The 18,940-nt window shown below is 44.4% G+C and overlaps 1 protein-coding gene across 1 annotated transcript; it reads right to left on the bottom strand.

Moving 5' to 3' along the window:
• Positions 1 to 676: 676 nt before the first annotated feature.
• Positions 677 to 18,090, bottom strand: LOC147184783 (protocadherin Fat 1-like; the record flags this gene model as incomplete). Its single annotated transcript, XM_086104694.1, has 3 exons — positions 17,688 to 18,090; positions 2,412 to 5,671; positions 677 to 988 (listed from the first exon to the last, which is right to left on the bottom strand). Coding segments are annotated over exons 2-3 (3,556 nt in total), but the record flags the coding sequence as incomplete, so codon positions are not given.
• Between the last annotated feature and the right edge of the window lie 850 nt (positions 18,091 to 18,940).

Raw genomic sequence — 18,940 nt, 5'->3', positions numbered from 1 at the left:
TTGACATGTAGGGGCCAGTCCTTTTGCACTCAGCACTTGTATTGATTGATCAGTGTAACAATGGGGCCAACTCCCATTCCAAGATTGCTGCACACAGGAAACCAGGTGTCACCCCAAGAAAAACATCCCAGAAAGTGAGGTTCAGAGATTCATCAAAGTTAGTAGTGATTTGGTTCAGGTACCATTGCATTACTCAACGTGTTAGTATAGGTGAATGTTACTTATAATTTTTTCAAGAAGTAAGGATCGATTTGACTACTGTTCGGAACACCAAAGTAAAATTTGAGAAAACCAAGTATCCAGAAAAAGTAAAGATATACTTTATGTCTCTCAGATTTCAATGCAGCCATAAACCTCTAAATCACAGATTTAGCCCACTATTTATTCTCAGTGGATCATTTATCTGCAGTTTGTCCTTAAATATCTGACAGCAGAGACTTTTTTTGTAGTCACGCCCACAGAAATGCAGACTGGCAAATCGCAGCCCAGCGCAGCACAGTGGAGCACGGCACAGATGTCAGACATGTAATTCAATAAAACATTTGAGGATATTCATCATTTTAAAATGCGTTTAAAAAAATGTTTTTTTTTGTTTTTGCTTCCAAAGAACAACATTAGATCATTAGCTCTGAATGAAGCTTTGCCGCCAATTGAATTTGATAAATATGTCACTAACCTGTTTTGTGATCAACATCAAAGTAAGTCCGATGCAACTCTGTAATGTGGAATGAAAGCCGCCCCTGCGAGGAAGCGTCAGCATCCGAGGCAGCCACCAGGACGATGGAGGTGACGGCTTCCATGTTCTCAGGGACAGACGCGAAGTAGATGGGCTGGGAAAGCTCCGGAGCGTTGTCGTTGATGTCCAGCACATCCATGTAAACATGAGTCCACGAGGCCCGGGGCTCAGTACCAAGGTCGGTGGCCACAACGGAGAGCCAGTAGTGGGGAACCTTTTCTCGATTCAGCGTCGCAGTGGTCCGGATCACCCCTGTGGAGACAACGCACGGTATCAACAATATATTTGGATTGAAGGGTGAGTCTGTCTTCACCAAGAATTCTCCAGTGTTACCAAGAACAGGTAAGGTAAGCAGAGCTGCACCGAGTTTTGATGAATGCACAGATTAACATTAGCCTCTACTAACTGGCACAAGCTTGATTGGTCAGTTAACTTATTGATTTATTGGAGGACGGGAATTTGTGTTTAGTGATGTGTCAATGCGGTCAAGTTGGAAATTGAAGTGCTGCCTCCACGAGTGAAAAGTTTTCCCGTTTTTTTTTTTTCTCCAAGTCAAACATTTTCTTCACCCCACTAGTCTAAGTCTGGTGTTCTGATTAATATTGTGTTTGTGGAATCTGCATTAAGCAGCAAAATCCCCCCGTTTTTGTCCATCGCAGGGGGCGGCCATGTTGCCACTTGCTGTTGACTGAAAATGACATCACAGATAATTACATGTTCAAAGGTGATACGATCCATCCAGTTCACTTACACAACTTCCTGCTCCTAAATCACAACCACAATTAAACTAATGCACATTTTGGAGACAAGGGAATTTAGTGACTCATTTGGTGAGGTGGTGAATTAAAACCAGATTTTATATTTATGCCTTTCACATGACCAGTTTCATTTGATTTACACACACACACACACATATATATATATACTGTATATATATATATAAAGCAGTTTTTACACTTTGAGCATGATTTTAGGCTGTTAATATGTTGTCTGTCCTTTTTTTTGATTATGCTGCTCATGCCCTTTGAGTGCTACTTAGGAATAAATAGTGTTTATTTATACTGGTGAGTGGCGTGTGCACTGGTGCGGGGAAGCAAGGAGAGTAGCTTTCCAATTTGAGCACTCATTTTATTTCTTCTTCTGCCATCTCTGTTGTTTATTTTTTAGTTGTCAAGGCCAGCAAACATCGTTTCCACTGCGTTGATAACAAATTCAGTTTTGTTCTCTTGCTTGTTGTGATGATTCATGTTTCCCAAAGCAATAGACAGCATTGCTCATTTACTGATGTGGTCCTTTGCAATGACCATATTTGGTTGAATTGAGACATCCACTTTTCAAAGTGGAACTCTGATTAATAGTATCAAGGAGAATTTTCGCAGGGCACATATAGACGAACATTCATATTCTTGTTCACACCTATGGAGAATTTTGAGTTTTCATTGAAGCTAACATACATGTTTTTAGAATGTGGTAGGATGTCTTAGTAGAAACTCATACAAGTACTGGGAGAAAGTGCAAACTCCACACAGGAGGGTTCAAACCCAGAACCTATCAACAGTGAGACGAAAGCTGCTAACCACTGCAATACCATGCTTTTCATGTTAATGTTAGTCATTTGAAATTTGGTCAAATGTTATCGGGAAACCATTTCAACCCTACTTCTATCCCGTTTTACCTGTTTCCTCATCAATGGCGAACACTCCTAGACCCGAGCCGTCGTGGATGCGGTACCGGATGACGCCATCTCCACCCACGTCCTTATCCGTGGCCGTCACCGTGAGCACCGCTGTCCCTGCCACAGCGTCCTCCATCACTATGGCCTCATACACAAACTCAGAGAAAAGTGGCGGGTGGAGGTTCTCATTGACATCCAAGACCTGGATCTCAACAAAGCAGGATGATGAAAGTGATCGCGGGAGGCCGTGGTCAACAGCGCGGACGGTGAGGTTGTACGATGCCCGTCGTTCAAAGTCCAACTCCCTCTCCAGGGTCAAGGCACCAGTTGAGGAGTCCAGGCGAAATATCCCACTTTCGGTGTTCTTAAGGTTGTAGGTGATGAGGCCACCACCGCCCAGATCGGAGTCCACACTTTCCACCCAGATCAGTAAGGTTCCGACTGGTAAATCCTCTGGAATTTTGACTCTGTAGACCTTTGTTACAAAGGTAGGTGGGTTATCGTTTACGTCCTGAAGCACGACGACAAGGTGGAGGGTGGCAAACATCGGAGGAGTAAGTTTGGACTGATCCCTGGCTTCGATCCATACGTCATGCCTGGGTGAGGATTCTCGATCCAAAGGAGCCATGACCACCACCTCACCTGTCACCTCTTCAATCCGAAATATTTCGATGGACGTCAGGAGGCTGTACGTGACTTTCCCATTCTCACCTACGTCAGAATCGGTTGCTCGGGCTGTAAAAACGACTGTATCTACTTTGGTGTTTTCGGGGATGTGAATCACATGTCTGGGCTGATCAAAAAGAGGTGGGTTGTCGTTAACATCCAGGACATTCACCGCAAAAACCTTCCACGCTGACCTTTGCGGTGTTCCCAGATCAGAGGTGGAGATATTCAGAATGTAGAACTCTTTACTCTCTCTGTCGAGCCCACAAACTAGACGAAGGTCACCGGAAAAGGTGTCGACGGCAAAGCAGCCATCCTCGTTCCCACCGGAGATGGCATACGTGAGCATGCCATTGAAGCCCGTGTCATGATCCGATGCATCCAAGCGGACTACCGTGGAATTCAGTGGGTAGTCCTCAGAAAGATCCAGAGAGTTAGGAACACCAGCGTCAAATATGGGAGAGTGTCTGTTTGTGATGTGGATATCGGAAGATGTATAGTCCACGTCTTCAGTCCAGATAGGTTTAATTGACTCTATCAGCTTATCGGTGAGTTCTTTGAAAACGAACGTTTCCTGACAGCTGACCGTTGGCTCGTCGCCCAAGCTGGTGACCGTCACTCGGACGACTGATGCTTCTGATCGGTGCTCCCCGTCCGAGGCCACCACTTGCAAATCAAATGAATTTACACTCGGCGGAATTGCACGCTTCAGGATGACCTCACCTGACACAGAGTTGATGGCAAATATCTGGAACTCATTTCCCGACTCAATGATATAGCGCAGCTGCTGTAGTTCATCCAAGTCGATGGCCGACATCTCCACAATCGTACGGCCAACAGCGAGATCTGGAGGTACTGTGACGTTGCAGCCCACCCTCTCAAAAAGAGGCACGTTGTCATTAACATTGTTGAGGGTGATTGTCACGGTGCACTCGCTGACCCGACTGAATGGCTCTCCACTGTCTGAGGCCCAAACCCTCAGGTGGTACCAACGCTTCATGAGTTCAAAGTCCATGTGCTCAGTAGTGAAGATGACACCAGTAAAGGGGTCTATTGCGAATGGCAGTAGGTCTGCATTGGCAATGGCATAGGTCACAAAACTGTGTTTGCCATCATCTTTGTCGGTCGCTTTTATTTTCAAGAGGCTGCTGCCGATGGGGCTATTTTCATCCACCGTGGCCTGATAGGACGACGGCATGAATTCTGGACTGTTGTCATTCTCGTCTGCGATCTTGACTACGACATGAGCCTTAGCTTCGCCTCCATTGGCCAGTACGTCAAACTCATAGTGATTCTGATCCTCATAGTCAAACGTCTCCCTGGTGATGATGATCCCGCTTTTGGGATTTATCTTGAATTTAGAGCTGCCTGGGTTCGTCTTGATACTGTACGTCACAGTGCCGGAATCAACAGAAACCTTTGCAACAAATGTTTTCGGGGGTGACATCTCACTGAGCACAAGAATGTAGGTCTCTTCCAAAAATGATATGGGCCGGTAATGAAAGGCAGGAACATGAATCTTAGCAATGGGAGACATCAAACTGGGGGAGCTGATATCTTGAGCTTGTAAGGACAGATTGAGCCCAAAGGGACTTTGTGACCACAGGATCTTCTTAGTCGAGACAATTTGGAAGTTGCTTCCCTGCAATCCCTCAGGGATGACCTCAAAGTTCTTGTGAGGATCACCGCCAATGATGCGAAGAGATTTGACGGGCTTGAGGCCTGCCTCGACGTGGACGTTGATCGTCACTGTGCCATCCGCCGAGACGGACGGATTGGCAGGTGGCTTGACCACCGGAGAAGCTGCGGCAGCTTTTTGTACCTTTACGCTCACCTTGGCGACATTGCCGAATTTCTGAATGCCAGAGATTCTCTTGGTTCTGTCCTCGGCTAACACAGTGAGCTCGTATCGCTCGCTGCGGGTGTGGTTCAGTCTCTTCAAAAGTCTGATAGTGCCGCTGAAAGGGTCCACAACAAACGGATGAGATTTGATGGTGAATGAGTAGTAGAACTCAGCGTTGCTGCCCATGTCGGCGTCCGCCGCTCTGACCCTGACCAGACTGGATTGAAGTGGTGTGTCTTCAGGGATGGCTACGCTATATGAGGATGGATCGAAAAGAGGCTTGAGGTCATTTGTGTCTAGGATCTGGACAAAGACTTTGGTCTTGGCTTGGAGTTCCTGAGTGCTCTCCGTGGCCTCCACAGTAAGTGTATAGGCATCCCTCACTTCCCTGTTTAGGAGTGCCACATGTTGAGTTTTGATTCTCAGGAAACAAAAATCTCCAACTTTGACATCCTCTGCTTGGAAATAGCCACTCTCATCCCCGGAGACAATCACATATTTGATTTCCCAGAATGCGTCCGCCATTTCCAAGCCCATTTTCACCGGCGTCTCAACGTATGACCCCGCGCCAGAGTTCTCATCGATAGTGGTGTTGTAGAGGTGGTGTGTGAATCTCAGTGGAGATCCGGCTTTGAGTTCTGCCACTGTTCCATCGCATCGGGCTGAATTTAGCAGAACTGTGGCTAATGTTAGAAAATTAGCAAGCAGTGATGACGCCATTTTTTGGAGTAGCATTTTGATCCTCTGTTGTCTGAAAAGGAAAAGGAAAACACACAAATCTGTGAGGCATATGTTTTATAATAGATGGACACAATTAATTATCAGAAGTGTTTGGCTATAAAAAATGGCCGTCAAAGTTGCACTTCTTTCAACTCCCAAAAGTGACAATCATTATTTTAGATGAGAGGATATTTTACAATAAAATAAATTGCCTATTACTTGATCATATATAGGGTTTTGATAGCATAATTAAACTACAGAAACAAAAATCACTCATTTCAATCACTTGCCAGCATGCTTTGCTCTGGGTTGCGCATAAAAACACATACGTAAATTTCTCTCTCTCTGGCTTCCAGCTCGTCAATGGCAACAAAATCAAACTCAATACCAGAACTCTTGTTCTGACTTGCTCTGAGCAAGCGCTGCACGATGTTCCAGAAGACAAAAGTTGCCTTGGAGCATTTTCAGGCAGGTGGCAGAACGGACCAGCCTACCCCGTGAAATCTTCCTATCATTATTACTCTAGAAGCCACAACACAGACAACTGAGCTGGTTCTTGCTTCGTCATCACAGAGCTTTGCGGGGGGGATTTCAGTGGGAATCAAATGTGCCGCTCTGTGCCATTGCATTCGATGTTGTCAGACGAAAGTTGCTTCTATTCGCTCTTGAAGACACTGACATTTATTTGGCAGAATGCAGTCAAAAGTCAAACAAATAGTGGAGAAATAAGAGGTGCTCTGAGGTGGCTTTGCTATCAAATGCAATGGGAAATTCATCTATTGAAAAAAGTTACCTGTTACATTTAAATGGAAAAAATAGCAAAAATCTGCCATTTGAATGGCAACAGACAGATTTTTAATGTATATATACTGTATATACATATATATATATGGACTATATAAGGACTGAACCCCCTAAGCCAAGTAATCACCGACAGGCTATGGATACTGCCTCAGAAATGGAGCTACAATCAGTCACCTCCTCTACATGGATGACATAAAGCTGTATGCTAAGAGTGAAAGGGACATAGACTCCCTGATCCACACAACCAGGATCTACAGCAGCGACATCGGGATGTCATTCGGGCTTGAGAAATGTAGTCGGATGGTGACTAAGAGAGGAAAGGTAGTCCACATTGAAAGGGTCTCACTCCCTGAAGGAACAATAGCAGACATTGAGGACAGCTACAAGTACCTTGGTATACCACAAGCCAATGGCAACCTCGAACTGGCAACAAGGAAAGCGGCTACGGCCAAATACCTCAATGGCAAGAATAAGACCCGGGCAATAAACAGCTATGCCCTGCCAGTGATCAGATACCCTGCAGGAATTATAAGGTGGCCAAAGGAAGAGATTCAGACCACGGACGTTAAGACCCGAAAGCTCCTAACCATGCACGGAGGGTTCCATCCCAAATCCAGCACCCTGAGACTGTACGCAAGCCGAAAGGAAGGAGGCCGGGGACTAGTGAGTGTGAGAGCCACTGTCCAGGATGAAACATCCAAGCTCCATGAATACATCAAGGAGAAGGCTCCAACGGATGACGTACTCAGAGAATGCCTCAGACAATGGGGAACAGAAGATGAGGCGCTGGAAGATGGACCATCATGGGAGGACAAGCCCCTACACGGGATGTACCACCGGACCATAACTGAAGTGGCCGATCTCAAGAAGTCCTATCAGTAGCTAGAGAGGGCTGGCCTGAAGGACAGCACAGAGGCACTCATCCTGGCTGCTCAAGAGCAGGCCCTGAGCACCAGAGCCATTGAGGCCCAGATATACCACACCAGACAAGACCCAAGGTGTAGGTTGTGCAAAGAGGCACCTGAGACGATCCAACACATAACTGCAGGGTGTAAGATGCTGTCAGGGAAAGCCTACATGGAACGCCATAACCAGGTGGCTGGCATAGTCTACCGAAACATCTGTGCGGAGTATGGACTAGAAACCCCAAGGTCAAAATGGGAAACACCTCCGAAGGTGGTGGAGAATGACAGAGCGAAGATCCTGTGGGACTTCCAGATCCAGACTGACAAGATGGTAATGGCGAACCAGCCAGATATCGTGATCATAGATAAAGGGCAGAGGAAAGCCGTTGTAGTGGATGTAGCGGTCCCAAGTGATGGAAACATCAGAAAGAAGGAACACGAGAAACTCGAGAAATACCAAGGGCTCAGAGAGGAGCTGGAGAGAGCCTGGAAGGTAAAGGTGACAGTCGTGCCTGTGGTGGTCGGAGCACTCGGGGCAGTGACCCCCAAACTAGATGAGTGGTTGCAACAGATCCCGGGAACAACATCGGACATCTCAATCCAGAAATGTGCAGTGCTCGTAACAGCAAGGATACTGCGCAGAACCCTCAAGCTTCCTGGCCTCTGGTAGAGGACCTGAGCTGAATGAGGGACGGACACCACCCGAGGGGGGGTGAGACGAGGAATTTTATATATATATAGTGTTTTAATGGCAATACAAAGTATTTCTGTGCTCAATGGAGCCTCTTGTGAGCAAACAGAGGGGGCCGTTTTTTGCAAAGCGAGCTCGGTCCCTATCCGCAATGAATACCAGGACATTACTGTGTCTACAGTGCTCCCAGCTACAGTGGTTCAACATTCACGCTGTCATGATATCACATTTTTTTCGAGGTCCCATGCTGTCAAAATTGACATTTTTTTTCCAGATCAAAACGAGTGTGTGACATGGTTTCAGTCTGAAATTCAAGCAGTTGGTCGTTTGCACGCGATAGCTTTTTGAAAGGCCAAGGCCTGCAAAATGAGCGGATTCGATTTTGGATTTGACATTCATTATTCAAGTACCTCCTCACTTGGTGGTTGCCACACACCCACTTGACACAGAAAATTGACTGAGTCTCCTGAAAAGCTAAATATGTACCTCAGTTGCCAACTTCAGAGGAGCTGAGGAGGAAATTGCTTCGCCTCCTCTTTTGATGCTCTGTTTGATGTGCAAGTACAAGTGAGAGTTGTGGTCGGAAAAATTGTTGCTGCTTCACCATGACAAAAGCGCCTGCTCGTAATTCTCTGAGCATCCTTCAGTTCCTTTGGCCGGGTACTCAGAAATACAATCAGACTGTTTTTGTCCCCATTTTGCCCCTTCCCTACCAAGGATGTCAAACACACAACAATTGTATGCCTTATAGGATTGAACCATAAGACTATACATATGTCAGAGGTGTGGATTTGTCCGAATAATAGTGTCTGAAACCTGACATTCTTCAATATTAAACCTGTTCAATATTTACAACCTACCCCCTGCATCATTCGACTCTGTGGGCTGCAATGTGAATGAAATGTTGCAAGTCAAAGAAGTTCCATCACTGACAAAATATGTTCCTTTTGTCAACGTTAAATGGCAATTTTTAGATAAAAATGAGTTCCCCAGATGCCTACAAGTCTTTTCTTGACACCATAGCCATCTTACAATGCTCCCGCCTCTAGTCCTCCTCAAAAACGCTCATCTCGTGTCCAGAATGGCTATTCTTATTTGTTTTACTGAGATCATGCAAAATTTCTGTCTCGGGGGACTTTATTTCAATATTGATGGTGGAACAGAATATGTGTGGTGCTCTCTATTGAGATTATTAGAGCAGACTACACACAGTATGAGCAAAACTCTTAAATGCCAGATTTTTTTTTTATCTTTAGGTGTGGGGGGTTGGGGGGTGTCATAAATTGTACAAAAAATAAAAATAAAAAGAAGATTTGAAAAATCCTTATGTACCAAGCATAACTTGGAAAAGCACTGCTGTGCTGGAGCAACCTCGCCATACTCACTCGACCTGGCTCCATGGGATTTTGTGTTTCCTCCAAGCTCAAGTGGGTCATAAAGGTGAACTGGTTTTAAAGATCTGGACAACATCAAGATGGCCGTGACAACAAAGCTGCGGAGGATCGTGAAAGAATCCTTTCAGAATTGAATGCAAGTGTGGCATGGAAGGCTGTCAAAGTAAATCAGACTAATGATGGATTACTTGGGAAGGGAACACTTTGTTGTTGTAGTCGTTTTTTGAGTCTTGTAAAACCGGACCACAAAGTTCTGACATACCCCGAAAATGATGTATTTTCATCAATTGCGCCTGCATCTGGAACAAGGGTTGAAGTGAATTGAGTTGAGCGACAAGCCTCGCCGGCCACCTCAATCAAACATCTCTGACCGCTGATCTGCACAGAAGCGTGCCAAGCATGTGAACGACAGCATCAGCGATCAGCGTTGGAGAAAAAAAAAAGAAATGCGGTCTTTCTACCACTTCCGAAAGACAAATGCAGCTAGTGCTGCGGCAGAGATGGAAACCAAAGCCGCTCTTATGTCTTATCTGAACATTCCGATGAGATTGTGCAAAACGCTCGCCTGGTTATGGCACAGGTACTTGGCCCTTGCAGGCAGGCTGCTGGTGTTGGAGGCTCCAGCGCAGGGTGACGGGGATGATGATGATGATGACGGTGATGATGACGATACGGGCGCTTTATCTGTGGCGCAGAGGCGACGCGCTGCTGACGCGGGATCAGATTAGAACGCTCTGGGTCACTGTTTGGGTTTCAGGGCTGTGAGATTTTAGGCATCGTTGTCATCTCAACACAGCATTCTACTTAGTTTAGGTAACGTGCAGACACCTATCAGTTGATCCACGCATCACTTGTGGTGCAGTGAAGAGATGTTAACTGTCAGTTGTTGTTTTTTTTTTTTTCTCGCCCGTGAGATTTAGCGACGGGCGGTTAGGACGGTCGAGTGGTTAGTGCAACGGCCTCACAGTGCAGAGGTGCAGGGTTCGATTCTGGCTCTGGCCTCCCTATGTGGAGTTTGCATGTTCTCCCTGTGCCTGTGTGGGTTTTCTCCGGGTACTGCGGTTTCCTCCCACATTCCAAAAACATGCATAGCAGGCGGATTGAACACTATAAATTGTCCATAGGTGTGAGCGCGGATGGTTGTTTGTGTCTGTGTTCCCTGCGATTGGCTGGCAACTGGTTCAGGGTTTCCTCGCCTACTGCCTGAAGACAGCTGGCATAGGCTATAGCACACGCGCGGCCCTTGTGAGGATAAAGCGAATCATAAAAATGGATGGATCGATGGATGGGAGATTTAGAGACCAAATTGAAAAAGCTCTTGGCTGGAACGTGAAAACCTGATAGAGGGTCACAATTTCTCAGTTGCAACACTTTGGTAGATGTGTAGTGTTCAATTATCGGGTGTGCGGCAAATAGTCACCAACTGTAATTTTCCCACTATGGTCCATTTCGGCATCACTTGGGGTGTGGCAAGCTTGGAGGGACAAATAAACCACGAAATTCTTCGCTGTCTTTTAAATCACTCGCTATCCACTTAGTACGCCTAAACCTAAAAGAGTTTTAGAGACCGAGTTTGTGAATAGCCTACTGTATAACGTTCCCTGACTTGTGATTGGAATTCATTTGAACATGACAAGTCCGGACATAGGAGAAGAAATTACATTTTCCAGATCCCACTAGGCTGGATAGTTTTATTTGCGCTCCTCAGTGGAGAGCAACAGCAGCAGCAGCAGCATTCATGTGACCTCTGCAAAGGCAATTTGAACAAAAAAATGATCCATTTGCCCATTTTTAGGGGAGGGGATGGACAAAAGTGCTGCGGGTCATCTTGTGAAGTCCCTGAGAAGAATGAGGGCAACGAAGAAATGTGATCCAGTTCGACAAGTGGCTGCAGGTTGTTCCTTGAGTGTGCCTTTGCGTGTTTCTTCCCCCGCAGGCCCCGAAAGCACAAACGCTCCCCAATCAATCATCATTCCAGTCGGATTTGTGTCATCATAGAAACTGAGAAACACGCCACTTTCCCTCTACCACAACCACTCTACAAATAAATTGTTAGTGTTGGAGCATGGAGGAGGGATTGCTTTGATTCTACGTTGTTAGACCAAATCAACTGACATTGTGAGGACTTTTCCCCCACTCAAACGCTCCCCAAATGCTGGTGCAAATACCTGATAGGTATTGTGGCTGTGAAACCCCTGACTCAATAGCACACACTAGATGTTTTTTTTGGGGGGGGGGGGTCAATTTATTTTAAATTTAGCCACTTAAGCCAGTTTCATTTCACAACATGAAATTTGGTAGACATATCATGTCTACCAAAGAGCCGCATGCGGCTCGCGAGCCGTGGGTTGGCCACCCCTGCTCTATACTGTCCTTAAGTGTAAGTGTGAGCGCGGATCATTGTTCGTCTCTTGTGTGCCCTGTGATCGGCTGGCAACCAGTTCAGTGTGTCCCCCGCCTACTACCCAAAGGCAGCTGGGATAGGCTCCAGCACACCCCGCGACCCTTGTGAGGAGAAGCAGATCAGAAAATGGATGGGTGGAGTGCTATTATGAGTAAACTGACAAAAAAGCCTCAGCATGGCATGCTGAAAGTCTCACATTTTGGTTGAGAGCTGCAATTTTTCCGGTCATTTTGACCATTTCTTTCAAGGACTAATTCGTCTGAGAGATTTTGTTGGAGAACAATGTATGAACACTCGGAAGATAGATGATACAAAATGGTCATTGTGTTGGGGCGGAGAAAGACTGCAAAGTTTGATGACTCGCCATACAACACACAACTTAAGACAGGCGTAGGGGTGCGAGGGTATTTTCAGTGATGATTTATACTTTTGTTTGCTCTTCACAAAACAGTCCACTGTTGAATAAATGGGCAAGCATGAGTAAATAAACGCCCACCGGGGCGAATGTGTGTGCGTGTGTGTGCAGCCCGTACCAAGGGTGCTGATGCTGATGTGTGGGATCCATTACGTGGCTGACAGCGTTCATTAGCCTTAAATGGAATTCATCATGATTGTTTGTGTGTTTTCAATTTGTTGTCTAATCCATCCTCACGGCTATACCTGGAGCCCCCAATTACAGCCTGGAGGAGGGAGGGATGGATGGGGGGGGGGGGGGGGGTACCACAGCCCACGCGGATGTTTACAGTGTAGAAACAACACGATTAGCGTATGTGCTCCTTGTGTAAAGTTTAATAAAAGGTTGTATGTGACGTGCAGCGAAAGCGATGTGACACTCACTGGACCAAAAATCTGCAACAGAGCTGACTCAGAGATTTATTGGCAAAAGCACAAAGTGAATGCATATTGAGAAGAATCCTTGCAATTTTGATGCAACTGATGCCTTCGATGAGAAAGGGATCTTCATTTGAAGCATATGTGAACAGTTTGGGGGAGAGAGACGAGCTTTTGCTCAGAAGCTGTATTGTAAAGGTATACTCTACGACTGTTTGGCCAAACTAGACGCTTACTAGTTTTAAGAATGTCATTTCTGTTTCAACAAATAAGCCAAACCAAAAGAGAAAAGTTAGCTGGCAGAGGCTCAAGCTCATTTGTAACCCTGACGAGCAAAAGCCCAAGAGCCTGTCGTCCACTGGATGAAAAACTAAAAACTTGAAGAAAAAAAAATGAAACAAGTTTAAAAAACAAACAAACATGAGAGAGAGAGAGATGGGGGGACGTTTTACTGCTACTTCAAGGTTACCCCTTTTCACTCGCACTAAAATTGATACAATAGTGTCAATTCAACTTGTAACATTGACCGATGCAATTACAGATGTCACATGGTATCACGCATCGGCAAACACAAAGATTTAGTCATTCGCATCAGCTTTGCAGTATATATATAGATATATACTGTATATATCTATATATATATTTTGCCATTTCACATCATTTGACTCGTGTGGCAGATGCGACCTGTTTAGATTCTTTTGTCAGGTACTCATTTGCATCACCCCATATTCGCATCAAAGCAGCATCATTGGTTGAGTTCAATGATGATGTCACTTTTTCCAAACATGAAAGTACACTGTGCTCATCAACCCAGTCCCTCGTGTCAACCAATCAGATTCCTCAGCCAAGTAGAATTCTTGCTCAAACGTAGCAAAAATAAGTCCACTTGAAATTAAATCTGGTTTGGTTGTTTTACAGATTTGAAGAAGCAAACAATGCAAACAAAGCAAATAATTCATGACAAGAATGTTTACTGCTATTGGACCACCTGCTTCAAAAAAACAAAATAAAATAAAATAATGACTCGTTGCCCTCCTCCTCCCCGCTTCAACTTGTCCTCCCTAGTGGAGGTTAAAAAAAAAGTGGCAGGTTTATGAGCTTCTCCTGCATTTCATCAATGCCCCAAATGCCTCGAACCATTCAACTTTGCCTCAACAACTCCCTGGTAGAATCCATTATGGAACGATGTCACACGGGACTCTTGGACATTTCTCACATTCCACAGTGATTTGAAATGAGTACTTTTTTTTTTTCCACAGGACACCCAAAGGTGACATTTACAAAGAATTTACTGTTGAAATGCTGTATAACTATGTTGTAAATTATTCGTTAATGCAGTTAAAATATTAGGTCACTTTAAGGTTCATCTGCTTAAGTAGTTCATCGCACATTAATAAAGGGCTTTTACTTGTACATGCGTATTAACGATGCTTATAGCTTCATAAGCCATTAATAAACAATTAAAACATAACTATGGTGAAGCTTGTTTTGCCACACTTAGTATTGGTCTAATTATGTAATCCCTCTATTGAAAATGAATTCTTCATTGAAAGTTTTGTTTTCATGCAAATAGCTATGGTACAAATCATTGATAATTCTGAAACTATGCTGGTGACAAAAAGATTTCAGAATGAAATGAATGAAAATTCCATTAATCCATTTCAGCCTCAGACTGATTGACAGGATGCACTTGCGAGCAAGGAATGTCGCAGAGGCATTTGGGTGCCTGCCCGTAATTTTGCGTGCGCGTGTTCCTGCGCGTTATCGCCCTTGGGGACATCCACAACACACCGCACGGAAACCAGAAAGCCAGTTATCAATTAACCCTTTTTGAGAATGTACAACAAAAAGGAAAAGATCGAATTTGGAAAATATGTCCTGCAAATGTCTCGATCCATCTATCAACAGGAACCTTCAACTCTGAAGTCAATATGAAAGAAATCAAAGTTATTCTCTCTGTAGCCAAACTTTGTCATTCATATTTTTGTCCACCTTCTTCAAACACGACGTGCGACTTGACGAATTGTTGAAGAGGAAGAGCGCCTCGACGTTTCCTTTTATGGGTGACGTTACCTCAACCCCAGACAGCCTAGTTTCAGCCGCGATTAATGATGCGTCTCCTAGCAAGAGTGGCCAATCAAGTCATTTGAACATTATGGCCGTCTGGCCAATACAACATCCCCTTTCTATGTAATATGAGCATTACAGATGATTACAGATTATTGAGCCTGCCCAAACCAGACAACAAAAAAGTGTTATTTATTTTTGGGCTGATTAGTATTAAATCACCCAAAACATTTCTTCTCACAGGAAACGGTAAACACACTTTTCTGTGTTCTGAGGTACGCCAGAGATGCTGAGAATTGTTTTGGTCACAAAGGAACAAGGCTAGTCAGTGTCTCTTGTCAATTTTTACCCCAGCCGCTTTTGCCATTTCCATTTCAGGGGGGCTACATGTCTCATTATAACGGATTAATTTAGTTTTCTTTGATTTAAAATAGATTTTTTTTTGTCTTAATTGACACACTTTGAAACACACGGAAAATGTTCACCTGCTAACACTTTTCGAGTGCCATGCACCCCGTTCCTTCTCATACTATGGATTAGCCCATCTTCTGTTTGGCACATGCATGTGCAGTATTTGATTCAGCAAGCCGGGCCTGCGTGGGTTTTCTCCGGGTACTCCGGTTTCCTCCCACATTCCAAAAACATGCATGGCAGGCTGATTGACCACTCAAAATTGTCCCTAGGTGTGAGTGTGAGCGCGGATGGTTGTTCGTCTCTGTGTGCCCTGCGATTGGCTGGCAACCGGTTCTGGGTGTCCCCCGCCTACTGCCCGAAGACAGCTGGGATAGGCTCCAGCACCCCCCGCGACCCTAGTGAGGATAAAAGCGGTTCGGAAAATGAATGAAAAAAAAAGACAGGAGCAATAGAGGCTAGTTGGCCTGGTTATCAGGAATATAAACAAGAGTTACTCTCACGTTGCGGGGAAGTCAGGTGGCAAACAACATTTAAAAAAGAAAAAAAATACTGAAGGTTTCAACCTATTTTAACAGCGACAACAAATGTACAGAATTGACAAGCACAAGAGCCACTTCTCTTGCCACTCGCAGTTACGATGCAGTCAGTGTCAGGAGAGGGACCCCAATTGAGCTTTGGTGTGACAGTACTTGAAGAAATGCATTGCCATACTTTCCGCACTATTAGGCACACCTAAACACATTCAATTTTCTCAAAAGCCGACAGTGCGCCAAATCATCCAACGCGCCTTATATACGGATCAATATATGATTTCTTGGACATGTAAAGTGCTTTGTTACAGCTGCTGCGGTTGTGAAAGCTCGATATAACTAAAGCTTTATCGTATTGTATTGTATTCCTTTAGCACAGCTCCATCTAATGGATGCATAACGTAACCGCAGACACAATTGTAGCTTCTAATAACGCAGTGTGCCCTATGTATGAAAATCATTTTAAAATAGGCCATTCATTGAAGGTGCGCCTGATAATCTGAAGTGTCTTATAGTGCGGAAAATACGGTATATTATCAAGTACAAGACAGAGACTGTTTGATGTGCTCTTTCTCCTAACGAGACAGCGATGCACCTGAGAGTGTTGGAGTATGATGAAGAGTTGGATTGTGAGATGACATGACTCATTCAGCAGTTTGAAGCGACACATTATTCAGTGTTCCCCACTTAGAGATCACACTGCCCTCTGGCCAAAACAGCTCTCAGGCAATGAGGGGCTGTTCACTAATGCAGAAAGGTCCACTTCTGGTCAAGGACAGAATATTTGCAAGGAATCAAGATTGAAAAACAATTACTGCAGTACGCACAAGAGGAGGAGAAGGAGGAAAGAGAAGTACGCCCTGGCTAAGTATAGCGAAAATAAGGACAGTGTGACCTGCTGTTTTGGGCCTGTTTGGAAACCAAGACAAGAGCACTCAACTAAGTGAGGATGTGGTGGGTTTGTGTTGTGCCCCCAAATGGCTTAACACGCCCCTGACTCTCGGTTCTGCCTGTGGGTTAATATCACTGTAAAGCGCCTTTGGTGGTCTCATCGCAATCACTCAGTCGTCTTGAAAAGGTAACAGTACAACTCGGAGGTCTCATAAGAGCCTCGTTGGAGATTCTTGGTTTTGGAATATCCCACACACTGCTCTGCTTACTCCCGTGTGTGTAGCAAGTGGTTAAGTGATATTAAATGATGTATGTCTTAACACGGTTTCATTGCGTTCAAGTTTTTTGATGACTCGAGTCTCATTGATCATGTATATTCTAGTTTCAGATCCATATCACACATGCATGCCTGTAAGTGCTGTCCAGCCTGTCACTTTATAAACTTCTTGTTTCCCTTGGATGTTTTCAGTAGCATGCCCAGCATTTCTTTCTCAACTCATCGGAGAGTGACACAGTAGCTGATTGTAGAACAAAGATTTAGACATACAGTTGGTTTTATAAATGTCATCTTGTGTAGGTTGTCCAGTTTAACTGTCCATTCTCTTGCGGTGACATATGAGCTGATCCATAAATCCAAAGTTCATTTGTTAAAGACGACAAAGTCAGCTTACTATCTGAATCACGTTCCTAATTGAAGGTCCACCATGTCCTTATGACAAGCTAATATTCGCCCAAAACGTCCACCCTGTCAGCAAGCTCACACACAATGTATATTGCTTGCAGTTAGATTATTATGCTTGGCTAATTTCCAACAATATAAGATCCAATTCATACTGTACAATGAATACGAAGTACTGTGTAGTGGAAAAACTCCACTTTCCGGGGGCTGGGAACGTCTCTGATATGATAACAACGTCCATAATAAGTAATATTTGAGCAAGAGCCAGCTACAGTACAGTAAAGCGGGACAATTTTGAGAAGGAACAAGTGCCAAAAGAGCATAATTGTTGCCACTCTTCTGCAAGGTGTTCTTCCACACGCCACCACCCCTCCGGAAAGTGTCCGGCTCGCAAAGGATCTTCCCTGAAAGATCCAAGAACTGAACCGACGCTATACCTGATGTCAAAGCCTTCCTCCTTCTTCTCATGCCTCAAGAACCTCCAACATCCAGTGCAAGTGACATGGTCCCACGTTTGGTTTCTTCTTGCAGAATTCCATTGAAAGGGAACCAAAAATAATTCAAATAATAAATAAAGCCATGACAATTAAAATGTGGAACTATTTTATCTCTGCTCGAGACAACTTCAGACTTGCTTCACATGCAATCCAAGACGACACTCCCTCGGCAGCGCTCATCTCCACCCTTTTCTCACCCGGGTCCTCCTCTTTGACACACACACACACACACACACACAAACACACACACACACACGCGCACACACCTCTTGCCCAGATTGTCAACCGTGCGCCTCCCCTCCTCACGCCCGCAGGCCTCGGGGCCTGAGCCAGGACTCAACTGTTTCAACTTCTGCTTTTTGAATGTTATTTGTTGTTTTTGTTGATGTTGAAGTGACATCAGTTCATCAAATTCAAGTTCAGTAGGAGGGAGCCTGCTCTATTTTGTTCCCAACTGCAGCACCAGTAATTCCAGAATGTCTTTTGTACAAGGACATCTTGAACCAGAGGGTGAAGAAGAGAAGATACTTTGTTGCCAAACAACATTTGCATGTCTCATAAAGAATCAATTAAAATGATACCATAAGTAAAAAAAAAGCACAAAACGAGTTGTTAATTACCAAACAAAACATGAACCATGACCAAAAAGGTTTGTTGAACTGCAGTGTTTGACTTGCCGATGACTGCATGTACAGTTTAAATTGCACATATTAAAAGTCTCAATCTGTTCAGATTTTATTTAATTTTTATTTTTTTTGAAGAGGACAACCTTAAGAACATTTGGAGCTGCTTTGAACTACCGTTTTTGATGCGAATCAAACATTTCATTGTTCAAAAGGCCCCTATAAACCAAAGATTATCGAGCATATTTTGGTCGGTCTACATTATTATAGACAGATCTACCAAATTACATGTTGCTAAGTGAAACAAGGGCTGAATTTTTCAAATTTACCTGAGCGGCCAAAGTGAATCCAACAGTTCAATTCAGCTGTGTAATCATATGCAGCAAAATCAGTCATTTCAAAGCAAAATGGCTGACACTGTGTCATTTTGGTTCTTGTTCTTGAGTCATTTTTGTGGCTCCACTAATGATTGACACATCTGCACATTTTTATGTTCACAAAAGAAATTGGATTGGACAAATTAGCCTAAAAAGTCTGCTTAGAACCGAAACTGTGTTTTAGGTCACGGTT

Source organism: Hippocampus guttulatus, unplaced genomic scaffold (assembly GCF_054856545.1).
Source record: "Hippocampus guttulatus isolate MCC_2025c unplaced genomic scaffold, RoL_Hgut_1.0 HiC_scaffold_78, whole genome shotgun sequence".
Classification (NCBI taxonomy): domain Eukaryota; kingdom Metazoa; phylum Chordata; class Actinopteri; order Syngnathiformes; family Syngnathidae; genus Hippocampus; species Hippocampus guttulatus.
The sequence above is the reverse complement of the archived record's forward strand: the minus strand, read 5'-3'. Positions and strand labels throughout refer to the sequence as shown.